Source organism: Chionomys nivalis, chromosome 5 (assembly GCF_950005125.1).
Source record: "Chionomys nivalis chromosome 5, mChiNiv1.1, whole genome shotgun sequence".
NCBI classification, from domain to species: Eukaryota; Metazoa; Chordata; class Mammalia; order Rodentia; family Cricetidae; genus Chionomys; species Chionomys nivalis.
The window spans coordinates 37,511,891-37,536,819 of NC_080090.1; the positions used below are offsets into that span (position 1 = coordinate 37,511,891).

Genomic DNA, 24,929 nt, shown 5'->3' on the forward strand with positions numbered 1-24,929 from the left:
ACTTCAGAATATTTCATGTGTTAGATTTATGATTTAGTTCCAAGTCAAACTCTTGTCTGATTCATCTGTCTCCTGGGTAGAGCCTATCAGACAGAACCTAGTAGTGAAAAAGATATTTTTCAATTCACGTTCTTTTCCTATACAACAGTGATAGTGATGCAAGAAGATGCCATCTGCACATCCCCTGAAGCCCAGGTGAAAGGATACAGTAGAGACTCTTGGTACTCTGTGCCAATACAAAGACTTCCTGGGTCCAAGTAGGTTACAGAAGAGAGGGGAAGAGGCCCTAAAATCATATGTGCTGAAGGTCTTTCAAATGTTGGGAACCCTGTAGATAACTCATTTCCTCATTGTAATTTGAATCATATTAATCAAGTCAGGGGAAGAAAAGGGAGACAACATAGATGAAAATTTCCTTTTAATATCACCATTAATAATACAAATAAACTGAGTGCTTATTATCAATGGCTGGATGAGGAGACTGTAGTGAGGTCACCTTATGGACAGTTATGCAGTTACCTCACATGAGTGTGTGGCAATCATACCGAAAACAGACCTGACTGCTTTCCATTAAGTCTGGCTTGTAGGCTGCAGAACCTGTAGCCTCTCTCCAGGTATGTTTCCATCCACTTGTTGGCCCCACATGAGAAGAGCTGAGCGAATACTAACTTTGCTTTCCTACAATGACTCTTCCCGGCATAGAGCACCTGGAACTCAAAACACATGTAAGGCCTTTCAGATTTGTTCTCACCATACTTGATGGCAGCTCCTTGGCTTTCCTTCCCAAAGCATTTTCTGAGAAAAAACTCATGATTAAAAATGCGGTGGTGGTGCATGCCTTTAATCCCAGCACTCGGGAGGCATAGGTAGGCAGATCTCTGTGAGTTCGAGACCAGCCTGGTCTACAAGAGCTAGTTCCAGGACAGGCTCTAAAAAGCTACAGAGACACTCTATCTCTAAAAACCAAAATAAAATAAAAATAAAAATAAATAAGTAAATTAAAAATGTGGATCTCCCAAGATCAAAAGTATTTTCATGAGGATATAGAGGCCTTTCTTTAAAATGCAGTCATCAGGAAGGATAGGCGCTCTGTATCACAGTCCTGTGGGAAGGTAGACTTCTGACCCCAATATTGGCTAGCCAGTGGATACAGCTGCCTGATGACATTTACACTGTCCAACACTTTGCACTCTTAATTCCCTACCTTTGATTAAGTCCTTGCTCAGTCTTATTTTACTACTCTCCTCTGCCCTTTACTAGGTCTGGTCACTGCTGAATCTATTGAACCTAGGTAGAGTTCCTGCTGGACCCCTTTTCTTATTCGATGTTACCTTACTGATCGCAGTCTGTCCCTGCTGCTTCCTCAGGTGTCTGGCTTTGTTTATCATTCTCAGGGCCAGTTGCTAAGGAACTGAAATCCTCATCATGGTGGCTGTTGAAGGTGCTGGGATTACACTCATGAGAAATCATTAGCAAAGGCATTCTCTGTGTTTCTGAACAAAACAATCCTGCACACTGCCATGAATAAAAGTTTAAGGAAACTTTGCTGGGAAGCAATTCAGATTTATGAATTTCACATTAAATCAGCTAAGTACATCTGTTACGCTCATCATAATGGCAGCTTTGGGGTAATGATTTCTTAGAATCACAAATGATGTGCAAATTCTCAGCGATTTAAGCATTTGGAGGGGCATGCACACGGCCCGGGTGATTGCCTATTATCCTCAAACACCCGGGTTGTACCATGGCCTTTGTTCTTTCATTTCAAGCCTCAGAAACTAGAAGCAGAATCTCATGTGGGGGCAAAGATTTAACCCTACAAGGCATGTCTCATTGTGTTTAATCCACTACTTTGCAATGTATCTCAAAAATGACTAAAAGTACTTCTCAAAGAATGAAGCAGGCAGAGTATGTGTTCAGCTTCCAGATTTGTGTTCCACACACAGCAGTGGGCCTGCTATTAGAAGTGACTATGTGGCAATTCTCATTTCTCTTTTAACCCTTACCATGAACTTTTCATGCCCTTTATAACCTGATTTGGATGTGAGCCAGCCTTCGAAGTATGACATTGTATTCCTGCCATATTTCTAATACAAAGTAAAGACACAAAGTAGTTTATGGGACAAACAACCAAAAGCCCTATCACTGTCAGAAGTCAATTATTACACACACACACACACACACACACACACACACACATTCACACAGCTGCAAGATGAATTAAGCAAGAATTGCTGCACTGGTAATCAACTCCGCAGTTCTGATCACAGGTTCCTTAATGCCCTCTGTTTCTAAAATTCTGAGGTGGGCAACAAAAACAACGTGGAGACATGCAGCTTACATTTTGCAGCTGGACATGGCTCTTCATCAGGCTCTCAGACTTTGACAATGTGCTGGATGTCTTGAGGCTGTAGCTTTTCCCGTGCTGTGATTCTTTCAGTTGCTCTTGGATTTGTTTAGCCTGTTTCCTGCAGATATGAATATGAGGATAAATATTTGCATAGATATATATTGTTAATTTTTTGAAGTTCTTTTCATAGTATTCATATTTGTCACATGTTAATGCTAGATAGGTAATAAGAGCCACAGAGATAGTTCTTAATCCCTTTCCAACCACATCAAGAAATACCTCTGACTGGGGATAGTTTGGGATTACTCATCGTAGATGGGTTCACAAACAATGACACTCTAAAAAGAGAGACATGATTCCAATGTGTTGGGCTAACCTGAAGCTCCATAAATATAAGCAAGCCCTAACATGAAGTGTTCATGTATAAAATGATAGAGATTTCACAGAGAAATACCCAAAGTTAAAATCTGAAGCTAGGATTTAGCTAACCTGTTGGCAAATATATATTTGTGGTTATTCATATGTTAATGAGTATATTTTATTTTTACTTTGTTTGGAGAGTTTAAGTTATCAGGAAGTCAAGTAATAAAATAGCTAACTTTTTTTTAGATGCTCCTGAAGGTCAAATCTGGACTCTCATGTAGACTAGGCAAATCATCTACCACTGAAGAGTATATCCGTTCTCCAACAGAGTTAACCATTAACGAGCTAATGCTTACACAGTAATTTGCAACATGTTTTTTAAAGTCCATTACACTCAATTTTAAAATTCATTTCCACAATAAGCCTTTGCAATGAGGCAATAGTCTAAACCCATTTAATAGAAGAGAATGCCAAGAAATGCACAAAGAAATGAAGTCATTTGCTAAAGGTTATTTAGATGAGAAGGGTTTCAAACCATTCAACAGTGCTGCAGCCTCTGCTCAGAATCAAAGCTCAGAGCAGCCAAGCCACTTGTACATGGCCTTTCAGCTTCTAAAGGGGAAGCTGAGATTGTTCTTGGATTGTGGACTCTCAAGAAACGTGCCCTTGTCTGCATACATTGATTATTGTTTATAACATTCAACATCTATACCAGAAGGGTGGACCAAACCACTCTCTGGTTAGTTTCCTTTTTCCAGGGTTCCACAGCAATTATATATCAGTCCTAGACTCCTAACATAATTGCAGGATCATTTTCTAAAGTTTGCTTCTCCTGTTCTGAGCCCAGGAGCCCTGATAAAATGCCTCTCACATAGCAAGCTCGCCAGGCAAGCAGCTCTCAGGACATGGGCTCTGCTACCAAAGAGACTGACACATGAGATCGTAACCTGCAATCCACCAGTTTCAGTTTTCTCACCATTATAGTGCTTATGAATTCAACCTAAGTAATTTCCTTCAGCCCATTTCCTTTACTTAGGTTGAATTCTTAAGCACTGTCTCCCATGGATACCATGGCAGCTACAGGCAAATTATTCCTCTTTTTCTTCCTGTTAGCCAGCACACTCAGTACTGTGGAAAGATGCTGCAGAACTGAGGACATTGCCCCAAAGATGAAAGATTGTATTAATTGCCTCTCTCACACAACACTGGCATACTTTTTAAAGGATCTGAAGGTAATGAGCATCTTTGAATTTAAACCCCAGTGTTAAGTGACTGTCTGTTTAAACATTTCTTTAATCTCTCCAATTATTTGTGTGTGGATGGGGGGGATGGACTTTTTGATCTAACCCTCTCAATTGCTTTAATGCAGTTAAAATAATCTATCTATTTCTTAAGAATGAATTTATAGCCTATTTATAAAAATAATTCATCTCATGAATATGTAAGAAGCATACAGCAGCCACAAAAACAGGGATTCATCTGACAAGTAAACAGGAAATTGTACAGGAGGGATGCTAGTCAAAGAAATCAGCCCCAAGCAGTAAAAGGCTTAGCACAAAGCCAACAGTTACATCTATGGAATAAGACAGAAACATTGTCTTTTCTGAAATTTCCTGATTCAGAAAGTGGAAAGTATAGTCTTTTAAAGAAATAATATTCATAAAATGTCTAGGTGTGTTTCTTGAATCCTTTTATAGTTGACCTTCTACACCGTTTTCATGCCAGCCTGACTTAGCAATACTTCAGTGTAAATGGCCTTCCATTTGGAATCTGTCTTTGGATCTTTCCCACCGCATTCTTTCTTGGTCCTGTTCTTTCACAGGTAAAAGGAGTTTGCTTGCTTGTTTTTCCTTCTCCCTTTAGCAAATGGGAAGAGGGGAAACGATTAATATCTGACTGCTTTGCTGTCTTCTCTGAGAACAACTACTCTCTACAAGGTCTGTATATGCACTGTGGGATGCTACCAGTTCAACAAAGTCAGGACCTAACTTATCAGGCTACTGAGCTTTAGTTATCTCCGGTGCAATGCCGCAGAAGGGATGTGTGTAGTAGAGCCGTGGATGTCACGCAGCCTCAGTTTCTGTGGAATCAGACCTTGGGATAGGAAGAGCGTTCTGAAATTGTATTGGGTGTGTGTGGTGTCAGCACCTTTGAAAGTGGAGATATGGGGACTATGGGTTGGTAGAAGCTGAAATCTCATGCAGTGAAATCTTTGCTCCCCTTTTCCAGAGACCTACGGTGACCTGTTGTTGTAGGTGTATTATTCAGTGCTGGTTGCCTGAGCGCAATTTCCTGTATTGTATGCTGGCAACATGAGGACAAAGACCTCAACTGCTGATGAAGACAGCTGCAGCATATCAGAGCATCCGTGTGAGCCCAGAATCTTTAACTCAGACCACAGCACATGGGAAGAATCAGGTTGCTATAGTGTGTGTACATTTTACTGACAAAACCAATTCCCAGGTTCCTCCACTATTTCCCCAATTTTTGTAACTCTTCTCTACCCATAAAAATTTCCTCTCCTTTCCATGATTATGGTTTTAGGGTTGAGCCATGGGCTTGATTTTCAGCTAACTACAGAATGGTACTGCCAACCTCGTCCTTCTTTCCTGGGTAGGTTTAAAGTAAAGAGCAACTCCTTTAAGATTTCAGCTTCTACTTCCTATAGGGTAGGGAACCCTGACTGCTCCTTGGACTGGAATGGGAGGGGGAGGGGGAGGAGAGGGAAGTGGGAGGAGGGAAGGAGGTGGAAATTTTCAATAAAAGTAAATAAATTAAAAATAAATAAAAAAATAAAAAATAAAAAAAAGATTTCAGCTTCTAACTAAACCAAGTGAGCAAAAGTTAAAGGCTTCAGTTAATCAATCACATCAGCTATAAATGGGGCCACATGGGCTTCCTGGAAATGATAATTCCTTTCAGCTATCTTTCGGCACTGCTGAAGGATTCAGTTATCACCCTCGGAATATTCTCTGAGTGGAAGATGTCTTCATTTCTGCCACCTAGTGCTATCCACCTCAATTACTGTTTCGGTCACAATGTTACTTTCTATGTGAGGCTGCCTGTTGGAACATCCTCTATGAATAAAGCTGTGGAAAGAGAATTTGGAAAGCTTGTAGAAAACTCCAAGAAAACAAGGCAAAAGTCTTGTGACTGGTGTTCCTCCATAACATAATTTGTTCTAGGCGTGTGCTTTTATGTCCCTCCATGGTATAGTAAATAGGAGTGGGTTTACTTCAGATGGCCCATCATCGATTATTATTGTTTAAGCGCTGGTTATATACAGCTTAAAGTCATGTGACCTTTGCTTATTTGGTCTTGCTTACTCCACAAAATACCCCCAAAGTATAAATTGTCTGAAGCCCGGAATGGAGTTGGCTATTGCATGAGACTTTAGTCCACTTCAATAGGCTCCACTCTCACAGGCTTATGCCACCAACTAGAGCAGGAACAGTTGTTGAGTTACTGGTTGATGAGGTTGCACAGTGCCTAGTGTATGGGAACAGGGAGAAAAGACCAGAGAAGCAACATCTGAGTGGGGATGAGAAATAGAAAATAAATGATTGTGAGGATGGAGCTTTTGACTAAGTAACTGCTCTCTCTATGCAGAAGGCTATATCCAGTCTATCAAACATGTAACTCAAGTGAACTCATTTGGAGAGCAGTGAAAAGTGCCTTAGCATCCAGTTAGAACTGGAGCTTCCAAAGCTGACAACAAATACATGCATACATACATACATATATGTCTGGTACATCTGTATTATATATACTACATGTCCATATTTTCTGCATTAAAATTAATATCAAGCTGATTCTTTTATCTCTAATATTAGGGAAAAAGAATGCAGAATCCATGAATCCACAAGAGAAACATGTGTGTTCTAAGACTGGACCTTCAGTTTTGATAGGAGAGAGACAGCGTATGAAATAGAATGTATACTATTCATACCTGGGAAGATTTTTGATGAGAAATATGATTCTAGTCGGAAACATCTTTCATTTGTATTATTTATATATTTATATACACTCATTCATTTATCTTTGTTCTATTATCCAACATATTTTTACTTTATTTAATATTCATACATTTCTGTAATACATTTTGATCAAATCCACCCCATACCTCCCTGAAGTGTCCTCCTCTACCCTCTTCCCACCATTTATTGCTTCCAAGTTCATGTCTCTTTTAACATTCCAAGACAACTTAATCCTTCCTGTATGTGCATGGGTGTAGGACCTTTGACAGGAGCAGGAATGTAGACAACCTCTCAGGAGCTGCATTCGTGAAAACTGACTCTTCTTCTCCCAGCACCCATGATCTGCCAATAGCTCCTCAGCTAAGGCAGGTAGGGGCAGAGCATCTCAGTGTGTCATCCATCATCTGGGTCTTCTAAGTCTCCAGTGAGGAATCTGGTATTTAACAGTGTTGCCATGAAACACGCTGACTCGTCATTGTGGCCCAGCAACAGATGTTGGTCTCAGAGCCCCCTTGCTGTCCAGGGGGAAGGACGGATGGCCCTGATCGCACAAATCCTGTACTTGCTTGTTTTCATTGTTAGGATGAATATAATCAATCTTTTGCTTAAGTGTTCTACAACTGCACTATGTACTCTAGGAATAAGTGATTAGCTTTGTCTTTACAGCGACCTACTTAATGCCCTGTAAATATAATATTACTACCTAATTTCTTTCTCGTACATAGCTGTTAAAAGCCGACACTCCTAATGTCGAGCTGGGTGTGTCTACCCTTTGGGGACTAGAATGCTGCTCTAAATTTGGCAGCCATCTAGCCTCCAAGTTCTAGAGTGGAAAGCAATGAATATTAACAACCCAAACCTCTCTGACGTGTTCCTGATTTGAATACTAAGCATCGCCCTTCACAGTGTCATCTCATTTAGCTCTTGCCCGAGTTCTATGAGGCATTTTTTAATTCATATTTTGCCAAAAAGAAATCAGGAAGAAATATTCCTAGCAACATGAATTGATGGCAACTTGGAGATCCAAATGAATGTGTGGCTAGTATAATATTTTAACCAGTGCCCTCACCTGGCCTCACTGGGGCTCCACCAGAGCAGGGAAACTCCCAACTATGGGCAGCTTTGCCATCAGCTAGAAGACTATATAAGTCAATTAAGTACTGTAGTTTATAGCATACATTTAAATGAGAACTCCTGGGTGTCATAGCACTGTATTTTTAATTTTCTACTTTGTTCCTTTCACAATTTAATATTTAAAAATAAATTCCCATATTATTTAGTGCATGTTCTCTAAGCGCCTGGGTGTTGGCTTGTCCCCATCTTGTCTCAGAGCAATTGATGGAGACTTTCCAATGCATAACTATTGGAAAGTCCTCTGGTTATTGAAGGTATTCATTTGAAGGGGAGAGTGAGATGAGACGCAACCCCTTCTTTTTTTTTTTTTTCTTCACATCCTGACAAGGGGAAGAAGGTCCTCCTCTGTTACACACTGCAGTCATGATGTCCTGCCACACCCTGTCACAAAAAGCAATGAGACCTATGAATTCTGAATGAAAATGAACAAAACTGAGCCCAAAGAAGGCTTTGCAACTTCAACATCTCACCTCTTTGCTAGTGCAACAGAAGGTGACTAATACATCACTTGAAAAATGCAGTGAAGGCATAACTTGAAAGTTGCAAGGGCAGAAAGTTAACCACTAAAATCTTAGTGTGACTGGCACACGTTTGGATATCACCATTGTCACACACGACAATAGTTATAGAAATGTGGCAGAAAATGTCATGTGGTGTGCTAGATAAGGGCCTGAGTAAGAAAAAAAGAGATATTATGTCAAAAACTAAGGAAGGCTGAAAGTATGGACTTTTGTTACACAGTACAATTATTGGACATTATTGTGACAAGGATACCATGCTAATATAAGATTTAATAATGGGGGCACTAGGTATAGAGTGCATCGGAATTCTTTGTACTATTATTATAGTAGTTCTGAAATTCTAAAAGCATTTTAAAAAGTTTGTTTAAATAACAGTCACTAATCCTGTAGTCATGTCTCAATAGTCTTTATTTAAAGTCATAATTGTAGCTCTCTTTAAAAATTGGCATGTATGACTTACAGAGAGGGGTCATAAACTGTATCTGGAAAGTAGCCAGATTCTGGAAGAGAAAATGAACAGAATAACAGTGGTCCAAAGAAAACAACTGCACATTGACTGAGATTTTAGACAAGCTGCAGGTGTGTAACTGGAGCTAATGTCTTAAGGCTCAAGAATAGACTAACACTTTGATCTCCAACTCCTTTCTCAAGTACAAAGGACATCATTTCCCTAAATAATTTCATCTATGTTCATTTATAAAAATGTATATTTATGAACATATTATTATGCATATAATATATTTTTAACTCTATTTTTTGAATTATAAGTCCCTTCATCTGTAGATAGTTTCTTGGCAAGTGAAATTCAGAGCATATTCTAGTTCTATATCCCAAACTGTGAACCAAGGCACATTTTTTGGTGTTCGCTCATTAAATGTGACTTAAATTTTATAAGTACAAGGCAAAATCTCTTTGAAAGTAAATGGATACTTTTGTGGTTTTTTTTTTCTGGGAAAAGACTTTTCTTATTGTCAATGGTTGATAGCATTTAGATTCATAGCAGGCAATCCCCTGACTAGCTCCTACTGAGAAGAGTTAGCCCTTTCGTGGAATCTACTGAGCCTTTATGAAGACATGTGATCAAGTTGTGCAATCACTGTGTATCTGAAACCTCCCACAATGTGTATCTGAGAATGCCCTCCTCCCACATGATCACCTACATTCACTGTGGTCCATAGAATACTCTAATTCTCTGTAGATCACTGCTGAACCAATGTGCAAAAAACCCCTCTGCTTGGAGCTGAAATTGAGACTATAAAGGAAAAGAACTTTCCTTCAGATATAACCTTTAATCACCAGAGAAATGGTCTTACTTGCTTTTGAAGTAGAACGCTGCACAGAACATGCCCACGATGACAATTCCAAAGACGATACATGAAATTGACAACACCTGCCTTTGATAAACGTCTTCACTCTCTGTGAATTTGAAAAACAGAATTAGAATGGATGCTAGTGGGGTTCACAGGCAGCAATCTCCATCCTACTTCTGAGCTGGTAGGGGTCTTTCAATGCCAGCTTTCTTTTTGTTCCTGTTGTGAATAGGAAAAAAACATGAGGAATTTATTATGATTCGGTTTCTTTGTAGAGATCTATACAGTAACCTGCTACTGCTTTTAATTATTGCCTTTTGGTATTTGTCCAGTCAAATAAGTAAGCACTCTTGCTCAAACATATAACAACTTGATAAATATTATAAGTGAATTTTATAACTTCTATAGATTGTAGAAACAACTCTGTGAGTTCAAGACCCTAATTAATGAACTAGAAGGTGAGAGTCTCCGTACTTTGTGGTGTCAGCAACAACTGAGTTTTCATTCTGTGGCGCTCAGATTTCTGTGCTGTCTGATGTTTGTTTGGTCCTTGGCCATCTACCCATTATTCCTCTTTCGGCTACTCTGATATCTTCATCACTTTATGAAAGAGATTTTAAGTATTTATTTAAATATCTTGTTCACCACATCTGTAGCCATCTTAGTGTCCATGTTCAGGCATAAATAGACAGCAGCCTCTGTACCAAGGTGGTACCTTATCTCTTGCCATTACAAAATGTGCCCATTCGGCCACTTCACTCTTCAGTTGCTACAATTTACACTCAAATCCTTTTCTAAAACAGGCTTAGTAAAACAATTCTTCCATCTTATTAAGAGCTTTGCATAGCTTCTAGAACTCTGTCTTCAAATTCCTATCCTTTTGTTTTTATTTCTCTCTTTAAACACAGGAACACCATAGAACATGGGTAATCAGGAACTCATTTGCAAACGCTCTCTTCAGCTGCTCCCATGTACTTTCCCAGTCATCTATTTGGCAACATTGCCACACAAAAATTCAAGAAACTTATAACCATCACAACGGTACCTTTATGCTACACCAAGAAGACTGTGCTACCAGGCAAGTGTTTTATAAGAGATGAAGGCTGAAAATTGGATGTCTTAGGTGGGCATCAAGTCCCCAACAATGTCCTCAGCTCACTAGCTCCCATGACAAGGTTCATTCATCTACTTCAACTATACTCAAACCCTGACCCATCAAAACTTCCCTTACTCTCAGATATTTCAGTTCCTATGAAAAATGAGGCCTCTGTAGAGAAACTATTCCAACATTCTAGAGTAAAACACACACAAACACAAAAAAAATTAGCACAATCTTTCTCACTCATTCGCTCCCTTTCTCTATTTCTTTTCAACCTCAGTTCCTCCCTCCCTCTTGACTAGTTTAGTTAGTGATTCCTCAAACTTCAGTGTGCAGTTCAGTCACTTAGGAAGCTATGAGAGTACAGGCCATCTTCACTTGTTCCTGGGGAGTTATGGGATAGCACACATCAGTGTGTACAGACTTTTGCTTTTGGAAAAGTCCTCAGGGTGACTGTGGTGCTTTTGGACTAGGAAACCCTTGAGAAAAGATTGAGTAGAGTGTGTTCAGCATGTGATTCATTGACTCTTCCACATCCAGTAAGATGTGTTTCCTTGTATTTAATGTTGATCATTAAAATATAGCTAGCTGGCTAGATAGATAGATAGATAGATAGATAGATAGATAGATAGATAGATAGATAGATAAGCTTAGGAAGGTCTACCAACTTTTAATGAAATTTCTCCCAAACTAGACATAACAGAAGGAAATTTTTCACCTAACAAAAAACAGCTTTAGTGTGTACACATACGTGTAATAGATAAATATATAACATCATGAAAATTTAAACAATTTAACCTTAAGTGAACGATAATGCCTACTTGCACCACTTCTACTGGACACTGTCCTATAGTCAATGTTCTAAGGGAAAAATAGAAACAAACCCATTCCATTTGAAGCAATGGATGAAAAAAAATTATCTTTTCAGATATTGTGGTCACTGTTGGAATCTACAAAAGGAGCTAGGAGCATTGGTAGGTGAACTTAGCATGTTTATAGTACACAGGGATGGAAGGAAAAAATTTCTTGTACATGTACATAGTAGAAACAAAGTGAGAGGAGCACTGTCTTGGAAAATAATAGGAATAGAAACACTTAACATGAGACCTGAACATAAAATATAAGCCAATTTCTCATGATTTAAAATAAACACCCAAAGATTGAGATGGAAATTTTGAATAAATTCTATTCTGATAAAAAATTCTCAGAAAATTTAAGAATGATAAAGAAGTATCCATGGGACATAAAAGAATCTCAAATAAACTATGGTGAGAAGGAGGAGTTAATAATAAAATAGCTGAAGTCAATGCTTAGTATGCCATTAAAAGGACACAGAGCATAGATTTTTCTTGACTATCCATAGATTTTTAATAGATATGACATACCATTTTAAAAACAGCTTCAGAGAGTAAAGAATATACCAACTTTATGAGGGAAACATTTCATTCTTAGGCATTTAACCAGCTTTAATAAAAAAGCTGATTTTCTTTTGTATGCGAGTTTACAAAATATTTCTATTACTAAACCTCATTAAAAATTTTCCAAACACCCATACATAGGTCAGTGAAAAAAATGTGGTATATCCGTTCAACAGAACATTAATCAATAATAAGAGAAACTAATCAATGAAATAATGAATAATGTAGATGAGTTTGAATTCACTCAAAGTGAGATGTCATACACAGATCCATGCTATCTATATCAAACCACACAAAACTGAAGCAATTGGAAGTACGTGACAGATAGGTGAAATGATTATCTTCTGTCTGTGGAAGCGAAGGGTTAAAGATTACAGAGCAACGTTAGGAAATTTTAAGTTATAGACACATTCATTTCAGTATTCATTATCTTAATTTCAATGATCATATCATTGCTAGATAATTATCGCTTGTTGTACCATATTAAATATTTTAGGCAAGGTTCATTTCATCCCAGTTACAGGGGTAAAAAAAATTAATTCTGGGGAATAAATTAAAATAGGAAATATATTGAGACTATAAAGAATTTCAGAGTATAAAATGAAACCCAGGCTCCTTTGAGTTCCTTTTAAAATTATGCTCCCACAAACCCTTCTCCACATAGCAATCAATATAAATTTATATTATATAAAGTAGTACATACACATGTACATTATGTTTATATACATGCATATACCCATTATTATAGATGTTTCACTATTAAGCAAGCTAATGGCTCCTATGTTAGAGTAACAATAATATCACAAGGTTTGAATATGAAAAGTGCTTAATGTGACATCTATTTTTTCCTAGAATGTCTGATGTTTTTTACTCTAGCGCCTCTTGATACCTGCTGTTCCCTGTCCCTGCCTGCCTGCCTCCCTCTCAATTTCTCTCTCTGTAGTATATTCTTCTGTCTTTTAATGGGTTTTTTTTTGTTTGTTTCCCTAAATTGAATAAATTGAATATACCTATCTAAATGTCTTCCACAATGCTATAAGCCTCACTGGCTCATGACACTGGATTTTTATGTTTGTTCATTGTCTGGATATTATTTCTCCAGCTCCTCCAACAGTCCTCAGCAACCTAAATGAGTAGATGAATGCACATTTCTGTCTATACAAATGGCCTGATTTAAGTTGTATTGGCTCTTACCTTAACACGCACTTAGGTGCAGCACCTCTGCTCATCACACTAACTTATCCCAAGCTCCGAAGACTGGCTCAGTTCTGAGCTAAGCACGACACACTCTTCATTCGGTGCTAGGCTCCTCCCATGGCTGGGGCATTGGCATCCACTTGACCCGATTCTGTATTCCCAAAGTCCTCCTCACAGACCACCCAACAGGACTGATGTGCTGCTCAGTTTAGTTGTTTGGCCTGACTGCTTGGAGCTGATGGCAAGTCATGGCCAGAATGCAGGCTGTGGGTTGGCTGAAGGACACAGAACTCCTCGCACCAGGATTTTCTGAGAGCATCCCAAAATGCCCCTAGATGTTGCCAGGATCCTGTGAAATGAGGCCCTGTTGTGTGATGTTTCTCTCTCAGCAATGCTAACTGCAGCACCAAACCCATCACACCTGTCTCAAAACTGGCATGGAAAAAGGCTGTTTTATTTTTTCTCTGAGACCATCTGCCATGGATTCCCTTTATGTTTGGTTGCCTACTTTTGAGTTCTTTCTCCTGGGAACGTGTAACTCAAACCAATGCTTCACAAGAATCCAACCTTCCTAGGCTTCATTTACATCTTAATTGCTGGTTTAGGCTAAAATATTGAAAAATGTAAAGTCAATCTAGGGGAAACTTTAGGTTTTTCTGTTTTCCCAGGAAATGGGGAGGGACGGTTATGTAGATTAACAGACTGGGGTGAACATTTTACATCTTTAAATGATCAAAGTAAACGGATGCAGAACGTGTCATGGAGACCATATTAGGGTCAGATTGCCATCTTAAAAATTGTCATGCTTTCTACCCCACATTTGTAAGCTGATCTTAGAAACAAATGATTCCAAAGCTTTCCATCTTTTTAGATTGTAGTAAATGATTACAGAAGCACGTGTAAATTTCATAAGGCAGCTAATCCCATCCTGCCACTACCAATAACAATTTTAAATATGAAGGACGATGATACCCATTAAAACACAATCCAGTAAAAAGAAGGCTGTTCCCACTTACACGAGTGATTTCCATGTATAATCTGCCTGTTACATTTCCAATATTTGAATCTAGTCAAAAGTCATCTAGGAATTGCAACAAAACCAATTCTGAGTTTAAATCAAGAGTGAAATTAAAAGACTAAAAGCTTAAAATGAATTTGAGACCCAGCTGTGGTCAAGTGATGATGCTCTTGGTGCCTTTGATTCATAGGCAGCTACACAGAACTCACACCCAGCCAGCAAGGGACCGCTCCACGCAATTTGGGCTTTCAGGGCCACTGAATAGGTGATTGCCACTAATGACCTATAAAGCCTCCTTCATCAGAAAACAGTGCTTTTCACCTGTTTGTATTATAGGAATGATGCCAGACTTTTCTAAGATATTAGTGGATTGTAACCCATATAGTAATTTAATAAATTCTTGCTACAATTCAAAAAAATTTCTTCGTACTGTAATATTTATCTTTGAAAACATACTTGATAGCTTTATGATGGGTTCACGCTTGTAATCTGCTGGATACTATGGGCCTGTAGGCTAAAAATGGATGCCCCAATGGTACAGAAGAACTTTGGGTGACTGTTCAGGTAGTGAGAGGTGGGGTACCCTATAATGCACCTCTGCAGCCTTGTATATCTGTCCTCTGTACAAGCTGCTCATGTATCCTTTTGTGTTAGTTTAACTGTCAACTATCTGCTCTACTGGATTATTAAACACGTGATGAGGACTCATGTCTACTTCTTCTTTCCCTCCATCCTTAAAACCCAATATCATGTCTGCAAAGTGGTGGCACTGGAGGGAAAATATCACCGCATTACCTGCTCTAGGAGATACAGAGGAAATATATAATGCAATATATTCTGGATACTTTTAGTTTAGAGAAAAATTAGCAAACACCTTTTTCTGGAAGATGAAGAGAAAAAAGTTTCCCCTCTGAGGGCAGAACATTTTAATAGGAGTCAGTTCACACAGTGATGTTGGAGGAGATGCTTGTTTGGTTCCTGGCCGACTTAGTCCCAAAATAATCACACAGAAGCTGTATTAATTAAACCACTGCTTGGCCAAATAGCTCTAACTTCTTATTAACTAACTCTTACGTATTAATTTAACCCACCTCTATCAAACTGTGTATCGCCATGAGGTCATGGCCTACCAGCAAAGTTTTAGCACATGCATCTCTTGTGGCAGATCCATGGTCTCCCCTTGACTCTGCCCTTCTTTCTCTCAGCATTCTGTCCAGTCCTCCCTGCCTACCTAGTTTCTGCCCTATCAACAGGACACTGCCATTTCTTTATTCATTAATGGTAATTACAACACAACCCACACGTTACTTCCCCTTTTCTGTTTAAATGAAAAGAAAGGTTTTAATTTTAACATAGTAAAATCACATATAACAAAACAGGTATCAAGCAAGAATTACAGTTACAATATTTCTGTTTACTTTATCTTTTATCAAAACTAAGGAAAAATATAACTACCTATCTATTCCTCAACTGCATCAAAGTCTCCAGAAGGATATAATATTACTGAAGTAAACAAGAAGTGCATTGTAAGCAACTTAGTTATGATAAAAGAAAAAAGCTTGATTTCTTTGACTCCTTTTTTAAAAGTCAGCTTTGCAATACCACCAAGTCTTCTTATCCAAATATTCATTATCTGAGGCAATGTAGTTAAGAGTCTACGTACAGAAACAAAATCATCACACTACAACGATATTTACTAATGAAGTCACACCACAAAAGAGCCCACAGCAGCATTCATCACCACCCAATTCTACCATTTGCTTCAATCCATCAAATTAACCTCATAATCTGTGTAGGTCAAATCCTCATTGACTGTTAGACTCTGCCTTTATGTCATCATTGTAACAAAATTAAATTGAAGTAGATTTATACAGCATTAATTATTCTTATATAAAGAAGGCATTCTGAAGTTTCCTCCTAAACAACAACAAATGTTAGGGACAGATTATAATATTAGGATCTTAAAGGGAGCTTCAGATGAACCTTAATCCATAAAGAGAATATAGTGAACATTTAGAATGTTAAAAACTGAGATTGGTGTCTTTTAACTTATTGACTAAAAATGGAATTAAATGGTCTGATCAACACATAAAAAACATTTAAAGATAAAATAGATCCTGAAGGAAAATGACAGAGACCTGCTGTGAGTTTACACTTAACACTGCAAGGTAGCCCTCAGAATGTGGATAGTAAGCCTGCCCAGGAAAGGTTCAGGGAGCAACAGTACTGCTAGCCAGTTTCCTTCTCTAGTCCCCTCCTCAAACTTCTCTATTTCTATAACTTATTCTATTACTATTGTCAGGTATCTGTAGAAAAGTACATTTTAAAAGTATTTTTGAAAAGCAAATTAATTACTTTAAAATAAAATTTCAGCAGTCACTATTGTCTTTGTTTCCATTCAGAGCTTATTATGGATTGAATTGTGTCCCCCCAAAATGCTAAAGCACTAGGCCCCAATGCTTGCAGAAGGACATTATTTCAATAAGGTATACTCTGAATGGAATACTGATGTCTTTCCCCAAATTATAATTCTTTTGCTAAGATCCAATTTCTATCAGAGTATTCTAAAAGCTGAGGCCTTCAGGAAGTACTTGATCATAAAGACTCCATTCTCCTGACTGGATCAAAGTCTTAACAACAAAAGAGATTTGATGGAATAACACTGTCACCTCTGATACTCAAGAACAAGAAAAAGACACTGTCTAGGAAGCAGAGTGCAATTTCCCCAGATCTCAAATACAATGATACCTTGGCCTTACAGTGCTTATTTTCCACCATGGTCAGAAGCAAATTTCTGTTTTAGAATTACCATGTCTGAGTATATTGTTTAGTGGTCCAAATGGACAAGTATAGTATCTTCAAGTTGAAATAAGTTCATGGACCAGGACTCTAGTACATTGTTACTGTGTCCTTATCAAAATGGGGGAGTTGTACAAATGCAGAGAGGTGGGGAAGGGAAGAGAAGAAAATTAGCTATGGAAATATGATATTCAGGATGACCCACCCACAAGACAAAGACCACCAATGATGACCAAGACCTTAGCAACAGAGAAAATTGTTTCCCCATCACATTCTCAGAGGGAACCAACCCTGGATTCCCTTTATTTTAGACTTCAAGGCCACAGAACACCAAGGCAAAAATGATTCCCTTCTCTAAGCCATCAATTTGTGGTACTTTGTCACTGCAGCCCTGCAAGCTAGTATACCTCTCAAGCCAACCAAGTCATGTGCACTATGAAGTTTGAAAATTTTCTTTCCACACTCTTCTACACCTTTTAGAGCTTCATCATTGTGTACCAAAAATAGGCCATTCTGTCTCCATGAACCCTGGACAACAATCACTTTCCCTCACAAATGTGCTGTCTGGCTAGCAAGGGCACTGCAAAGCACAGTTACTCAGAAACCTTGAGTCAAATGAGGAGCTTCAGGGTTGTCTGCTTGATGGGCTAATAATGCTTTCTTGGGAAGGTGTTTCCATCTCCCCCCCACTGGGGATTCATTCTGTGGTCTTTGCCATAATGTTAAAAAAAAAAAAAAAAAGTCAGGCAGTAGTGGCTCACACCTTTAATCCCAGCACTTGGGAAGCAGAGACAGAGAAGCAAAAATCTCTGAGTTTGAAGTCAATATGGTCTACAAGAACTAGCTCCAAGACAGTCAGGGCTGTTACACAGAGAAACCCTGTCTCTAAAAAACAAAACAAAAACATTTTAACTTATGCTTATATGTAAATTAATTCTATCATAATGAAGTGTTCATGTTAAAATTGTTTTTTATCTTATTTCCATGTGAAGTACCTTTAGATGAGCATCATCCATTAAACCTGACGTGTAGAAGGAAATGACAATGTAAATCTATAAACACATTCGTTCTCAGCTTACAGTTTCCTCACATTTCGCCTCCCTGAACATAAACCTTTAGTGTCATAAAAAGCCTTACCTTCTTCCTTCCTTTTTCCAGGCAGTAACAACTCTGGATGACTACAGATAAGAAAATGTTGTAAGAGATAGTTTGAAAAGAATAGGGAGGGAGGAGGGAGGGAGAGAGAGAGAGAGAGAGAGAGAGAGAGAGAGAGAGAGAGAGAAAGGAAGAAGGGAAGAACGAAAGAAAGAAAGAAAGAAAGAAAGAAAGAAAGAAAGAAAGAAAGAAAGAAAGAAAGAAAGAAAGAAAGAAAGAAGAGAAAAGAATGAAAGGGAAGGAAGGAAGGAAGGAAGGAAGGAAGGAAGGAAGGGAGGGAGGGAGGGAGGGAGGGAGGGAGGGAGGGAGGGAGGGAGGGAGGGAAGGAAGGAAGGAAGGGAACTGAGTCTTGGGTCCTCTCATTGTTACATCTAACATTTGCTGGCTTCTCAGGTGTTATTTTTTTCCCAAATAGATTATAAGCAAAAAGCAATTCTGAACCGAAATAAATCTATTAGTGAGTTCTCAATGCTGAGAGAAAGCCTGTCTGTGACATCTGACTTGACTTTTCAAATGCCCATGAAATCTCTTCTGACCATTTTCTCTGTGAATCTATCATTCAGGATTCAAGCACAGAGCCACATTTCAGATAAACGCATGTAACTTGGAATGAGAAAATTCTACTTCTTGAAAATAGTAAGAACCTGAACGAAAGGTTTATGGGAATAATATAGTATTTTACCTATGATGCGGTGAGAAGCTTAATAGGCTAACATCCTTTCTGTCTTACTTCACAGGAAAACATCCAGGTTCAATGTTAAAACCAAATCTCCTTAGTGGTCATGACTGCTATCCACCTCCTGCACCCTGGTGAGATGGGATGGGAGATTTCTGATTTCTTTGCTTAAATCAGCAGTGAGAAGCCTGTAACAACCCTATGCACTTTCTCATCAAACACAGACCTGCACAGAGCAACTAGGAACAAGCCTTGTGGGTATGCACCCTCCAGCTTTATGTCACAGGGATATTGTAGGTGGCGTCCCTGAATCAGCTGAGGATCAGATATCACAGAGCAGATGTCTAGACTCGAGGCATTTTTTACCAGCTATATAAACATCATGTTTACTTTTTCTTTCTTTCTTTCTTTCTTTCTTTCTTTCTTTCTTTCTTTCTTTTTTTTTTTGGAAGAGAAATCTGGAACACATTTTATTCTTTTAAACATCCCAAATCTTTTTCGCTTATTCAGCACTTAAGCCTTATTTTTTTTTTTTATCAGACTTTTGTAACTTTTTTTGTACCCTGAAACATTCTTATCCTCAGGCCTTCATAACTTGTATTACTCATCTTTTTTTTCATATTTTATTTTTTTATTAAATAATTAATTAATTTAATTATTAAAGATTTCTGCCTCTTCCCTGCCACCACCTCCCATTCCCCCCCTCCCCCAATCAAGTCTTCCTCCCTCCTCAGCCCAAAGAGCAAGCAGGTTTCCCTGCCCTGTGGGAGGTCCAAGGACCACCCCACCTCCATCCAGGTCTATTAAGGTGAGCATCCAAACTACCTAGGCTCCCACAAAGCCATTACGTGCAATAGGATCAAGAACCCATTGCCATTGTTCTTCAGTTCTCGGTAGTCCTCATTGTCCGTTATGTTCAGCGAGACAGGTTTTGTCCCATGCTTTTTCAGACCCCAGCCAGCTGGCCTTGGTGAGTTCCCGATAGAACATCCCCATTGCCTCAGTGTGTCTCTCACACACACACACACACACACACACACACACACACACACACACACACTGGTTCTTTTCCTCTACAGAACTCTGATACATATATTGATGCCAAGAAGTGGGAGTATTGCTGAGATAGCGTGACCATGTGATCTGTGGGTCTGTGGAACTCATTTGTAAGAAGACTGTGGAAGAGCGGAGCCTTAGGCTCCGGAATTGTAATTTTGAGACTATAATTACATTTCTCTCCTCCCCTTTTCTCCCTCCCAACTTTTCCACGTGCCTCCCTACTCTATTTCAAACACATGGCCTCTTTTTAGTTGTTGTTACATGTATATACACATCACACACACACACACACACACAACATGCACACACACTCTTAAATATGAAAGTAAACGTGTTCCGTCCTTTTAATGTTACATCTATGTACATGTTTTAAGGGCTGACCATTTCTCCTGCTCTTATTTTTCTTTAGTAGACTCCATGAGATCAAAATGGAGTCATAAAATTTCTAATATATAAGTGACATCCTGGACCTAGTGATGTCAGAGAGGCAATATATGAAATGATTGATCGAAGGTGATATAAAACAACTTACTGCCCAACCAGATTAGAAACACACCCACAACTTGATACCAATGCTAAAAACCTGTGTTACTGGCTTATCTATCTAGGCTATTTTATCATTTCTGAGAAGTCAATTCCTCCTATTTATGTTTTAAAAATATATTTAAAGGACAATGGTGTGTTTTATCAACCGCCTTATATACTGTATGCTTATCCCTCTTGATCCCATCCCTAATAGTATTGCTTGACCTATTATAATATTTGTTTTATTCCACTCTATGCACACAATGGAATTAGGAGAGCATTCTCTAAATGTTAAGTAATTTCAAATAGTTCAGCAGAGCATTGCAATAAAAAATCCATAAATATTTTTATACGCATTTTATTTTAATCTGTAGTCTTTGTCACCATGTGTGTTTTATATCACAGCCTTTGTCTAACAGAAGAGTCGTGGTCAAAGTGCTTACTTGACCCTGTTAGGTACCACATTGCACAGTACAGATAGAGGATGAGATAACACTGGCCTATTTCAAGACCCTCCCTTAACTGCTAATGGGAATTCATGCAATTCTATTTAACATGCATTTGGCTCAACTTTTAATATGAAAGGGGTACTTTCTCCTTCACTGAGTATGTTGACAATTAAATGGGGTACTTTGTATGGCACATTTACTAAGCATAAGCCTTGTATCTCTACTTGTTATCAATAATATATAGTATCAATATTTCCTACCATGTCATCATTATCATTGTTGCTATTCTAACAACAGACAGAGTTTACTTGAGAAAATCCACTCTAATAGTTGGATTTGAGTGTAACGCAGAAACTCCATGATAGCCAATGGTTTTTAAGTCTCTAAGTGCATAAGAGATATAGAGGTTCAGAATGGGTGTTGTGGTCAAGTCCATGAAAATCAGGTGCAAAGAAACACTCGGGCATCTTATAACAGTGGTAAACTAGCCAGGATGGTATTCTCTTACTAGTTCCGGTAATGATATTGCAGAACTAAGCTCATTTTCAACTTGGTTTTAAAAAAATGTATCAAACTAGAATGTGAAGTGAATTTCATGCTACTGTTCTCTCTTGCTGGCATTTTGTTATTCTACTACCCCACTGTCCGAGTTGTGTCCAGCTTTACCAATTGGTCCCTCTCATGGCTCATAGTTTCTGTTTCCTAGAAATCTACCTTGCCCAGGACTATCACTCACTTGACCTAAGAATGACCTCTAACTTTCTGCCCTTGTTAATAAGGATGCCTGTTTCTCTTCACTTTTTTTTCTTTTTCAGAAAATCCAAACATGGTCCTCTAAAGTAAACTGCATATTAAAGTATACAAACATAAAATTAATAATTAAATAATTGATAATAGAAGTACATTAATATATATATATATACAAATATTTAACCAACACTTATATCAAAATATAAAACTTCAATAGCTCATCAAAAGTCAGAGTACCTCTTCTAGGACAATAGATACCTTGTCTAAGTGCTTATCTTCAAACACAACTCAAATGGTCAAAAACTATATCTCAGTCACTTCCATTACTAGATCTTATGTCAATTATTCACTTTTCTTAGTCATTTCTGGCCAGTTACTAGACAACCAGGGGTAAACTTAATGTCCCAGAGTCCTTGGACTTGCTCAAATTAGACAATATTAAGTCTACCTGTCATACTTCATCCATTCTTTCTTAGGAAAACTACAATAATTTTTCATACCTATGGTTTTCTACCTCTGTTGATGCTTTAAAGACTCAAATGTTTCCTTACATGGTCTCTCATGTTGTGGTGTGCCCCTGTTTGTGGGTTCTGTAACATACTATGCACTCAATGACCATTATTTTACAATTAGAAGATAGGAAATAGAAAGGAGTAGTAAACTTGTATTATTTATAAATATTGGCTATTAGAGTAAATATTTCAGAATAATTATGTGTCATAACAGAGACTTACAAATACATCAAGCTTTGGGGAAATATGCTTTTCTAGGGCAAGAAAAACTAATCTCAAACAAATTCCCATTAAAGTAGGTTATAAAGAATTCAAAGGGCTACAAGAGAGGGATCCATATCCCTAAGAAGAGGAAATAGTTAAGGGTGGATTAGGTGGTAGGAGAAAAATGAGAGGATCAAACAAAAAGGTGGAAGGAAAAGGGGGCAAGGGATGAAATATGGGGAGGAACAGGTAAAACTGAGGGTCATTTGAGGGGTCATATGGAAACCTAGTACAGTAAAAGCTTTGTAAAATATATACATATATGAAACAATCTACATGAAATTTCCAGATAATGGGGGGAAAGAACTGAACTGGACATCTTTCTTCAACAAATGAAGCTTTAACTACTTATAGTATCTCTGATCTAGTTATTGTTAAATGGGGTCCCATGGGAACTCCCAAACAATCCCGGTTATTGCTTAGGGTATTGGGTATTGATGACTTTCCACACACTGGCAGTAAGACCCTATTGATGAAGATAAACATTATACAAATCATTGAACATGGAGAAATCAAGCTGGTGCCACCCTAAAGCCTTCACTCCTACAGAGCAGTGTTCATGGTACTTGAAGGTACCCTTCACACTACCAAAGGACAAAGTAAACACCCTTTTGTTTCATAATGTTGTATCAGGGTAGTATTTTCTTAACCTTACTTGTCATTTATGTATATACTATAGCTTCTGGTTTTATGTTTTGTAGGATTCCTGTAGGTGCAAATATGTATGTCTCTGAGTCTGTATATGTTTATGATTTTTCTTTACCTCTTTTTCTTGTTTTTTGTTCTATCCAATTTGTTTATTTATATTTTAATTTATCTTATTGTTATTCATTAGATACATGTTTATTTACTAACAAGTGACAGAAAGATATGGACATGGATGGGAGGGGAGGTAGAGAGGAACTAAGAGGCATGAGCGGGAACTGTAATCAGAATATACTGATTTTCTATTTTAATTAAAGATAAAAAAATCAACCTCTGAGAACTGGTGAGATGGTTCAATAGATAAATGTGCTTATTGTCTTTTAAAGACAAATGCTAAGTTCCCCTAAACCATCATAGATCAGGTCCCTGTAACCCAAATTCTACGGATCTGACACCCTTGACTGGTCTTTGTGGGCATCTGCACATGTTTGGCATGTATTCACAAAGAAACACTCTCTCACACACACTCATACAAATGAAAATAAATCCTGATAAACAAAGCAAAAAAAAAAAACAAAAAAATTTGCCTCTAAGCAAGATTAAAACTAAAGGCAAGCAGAAGCTTACTAGCTAAGTTTGGTGGACTCTCCCTTCTATACATTCCATAGGTAGGATTTCCATTCAACTAAAAACATAAATGAGGCAGACATTCAAAAATCCTGTAGTCCAGTTAGAAGGATGGGTACAGGAGAATAAATAGGAAACCATGTGAGAGGCATTTAGGAAGTATGATATGAATATGATGGGGCGATTCAGAGAACAATCCACCTGAGGAAGAGACAAGAAAGGATACAGGGGTGTCAGAGAAGCATTAGGAACAGTTGCTGGGGTGGCTCAGAAAGAGGAATATATAGAAAATATAGAGGAAAAAGCGATATATCTATTTATGACAATGACTTGAAGAGTGTAAGAAATATAGCATTTGGCATATGTTTCAAGGTAAATGGACATGGTTCTTTCTTCCTTGCCACCAGGAAATTACTGTGGGATATAATATCCTTACGTCATTCATACATTTTTACCATCCATGGACAACTGCATTGGAAAGACTCTCTACTTTCAATGAAAAAAAATTAATAGCTTCTTTTATAGCAGAGTTAGCCAAAGTACATTTTGCTTTTAGATCTGGTGCCAACCACATATTTTTGATGTAAGGACAGGAGAAAGAGAACATAGGAGAGAGGAGACATCAAGAAGAATAATGGCAAAAGATGGAGTTGAGAATACCAAACATGACTTTAATAGAAGGAGGAGGATGGCAGGGAGAGTTTAGGAGGGGAAGAGGAAGACGGTAGATCAGGGTGATAAAGAAGAAATAAGCATTTCAAGTCTGCCATTCTTGAATCTCTCTGCCACAGATCCCAGCTTCTCTAGATCAGTGACCTCCCTTTTGTTGAAAAAGATTTATCCCCAAATATTATAATAACATTATAATATATATATATATTACATATAATATAAATAACATTACATGAAATGTTATTTTCCATCAGCCTAGTGTAAAAGTCCAAGCAAAGTAGGAATTATGGGTAGTTCCAGATCCTCCAATGAGAAGCTTGATGGCCAGAAACAATCAGTGTTTATTGCATCATAGGGCCCTCTTGAACTTGGTTCTGTTCACAGAGGAACTCATAGACACAGGAATGAA

General features: G+C 38.1%; 1 protein-coding gene across 10 annotated transcripts in view; it reads right to left on the minus strand.

Annotated features, from left to right (window-relative positions):
• Nrg3 (neuregulin 3) overlaps positions 1–24,929 on the minus strand; it is a 979,031-nt gene that overhangs the window by 25,271 nt on the left and 928,831 nt on the right. For all 10 annotated transcript variants that reach the window (XM_057769744.1, XM_057769743.1, XM_057769748.1 and 7 more), the window contains 2 exons: positions 9,659–9,761; positions 2,342–2,468 (listed from right to left, as the gene is read on the minus strand). In XM_057769744.1, the coding sequence (XP_057625727.1) occupies positions 2,342–2,468; positions 9,659–9,761 (230 nt within the window). The remainder of the gene's footprint in view (positions 1–2,341; positions 2,469–9,658; positions 9,762–24,929) is intronic.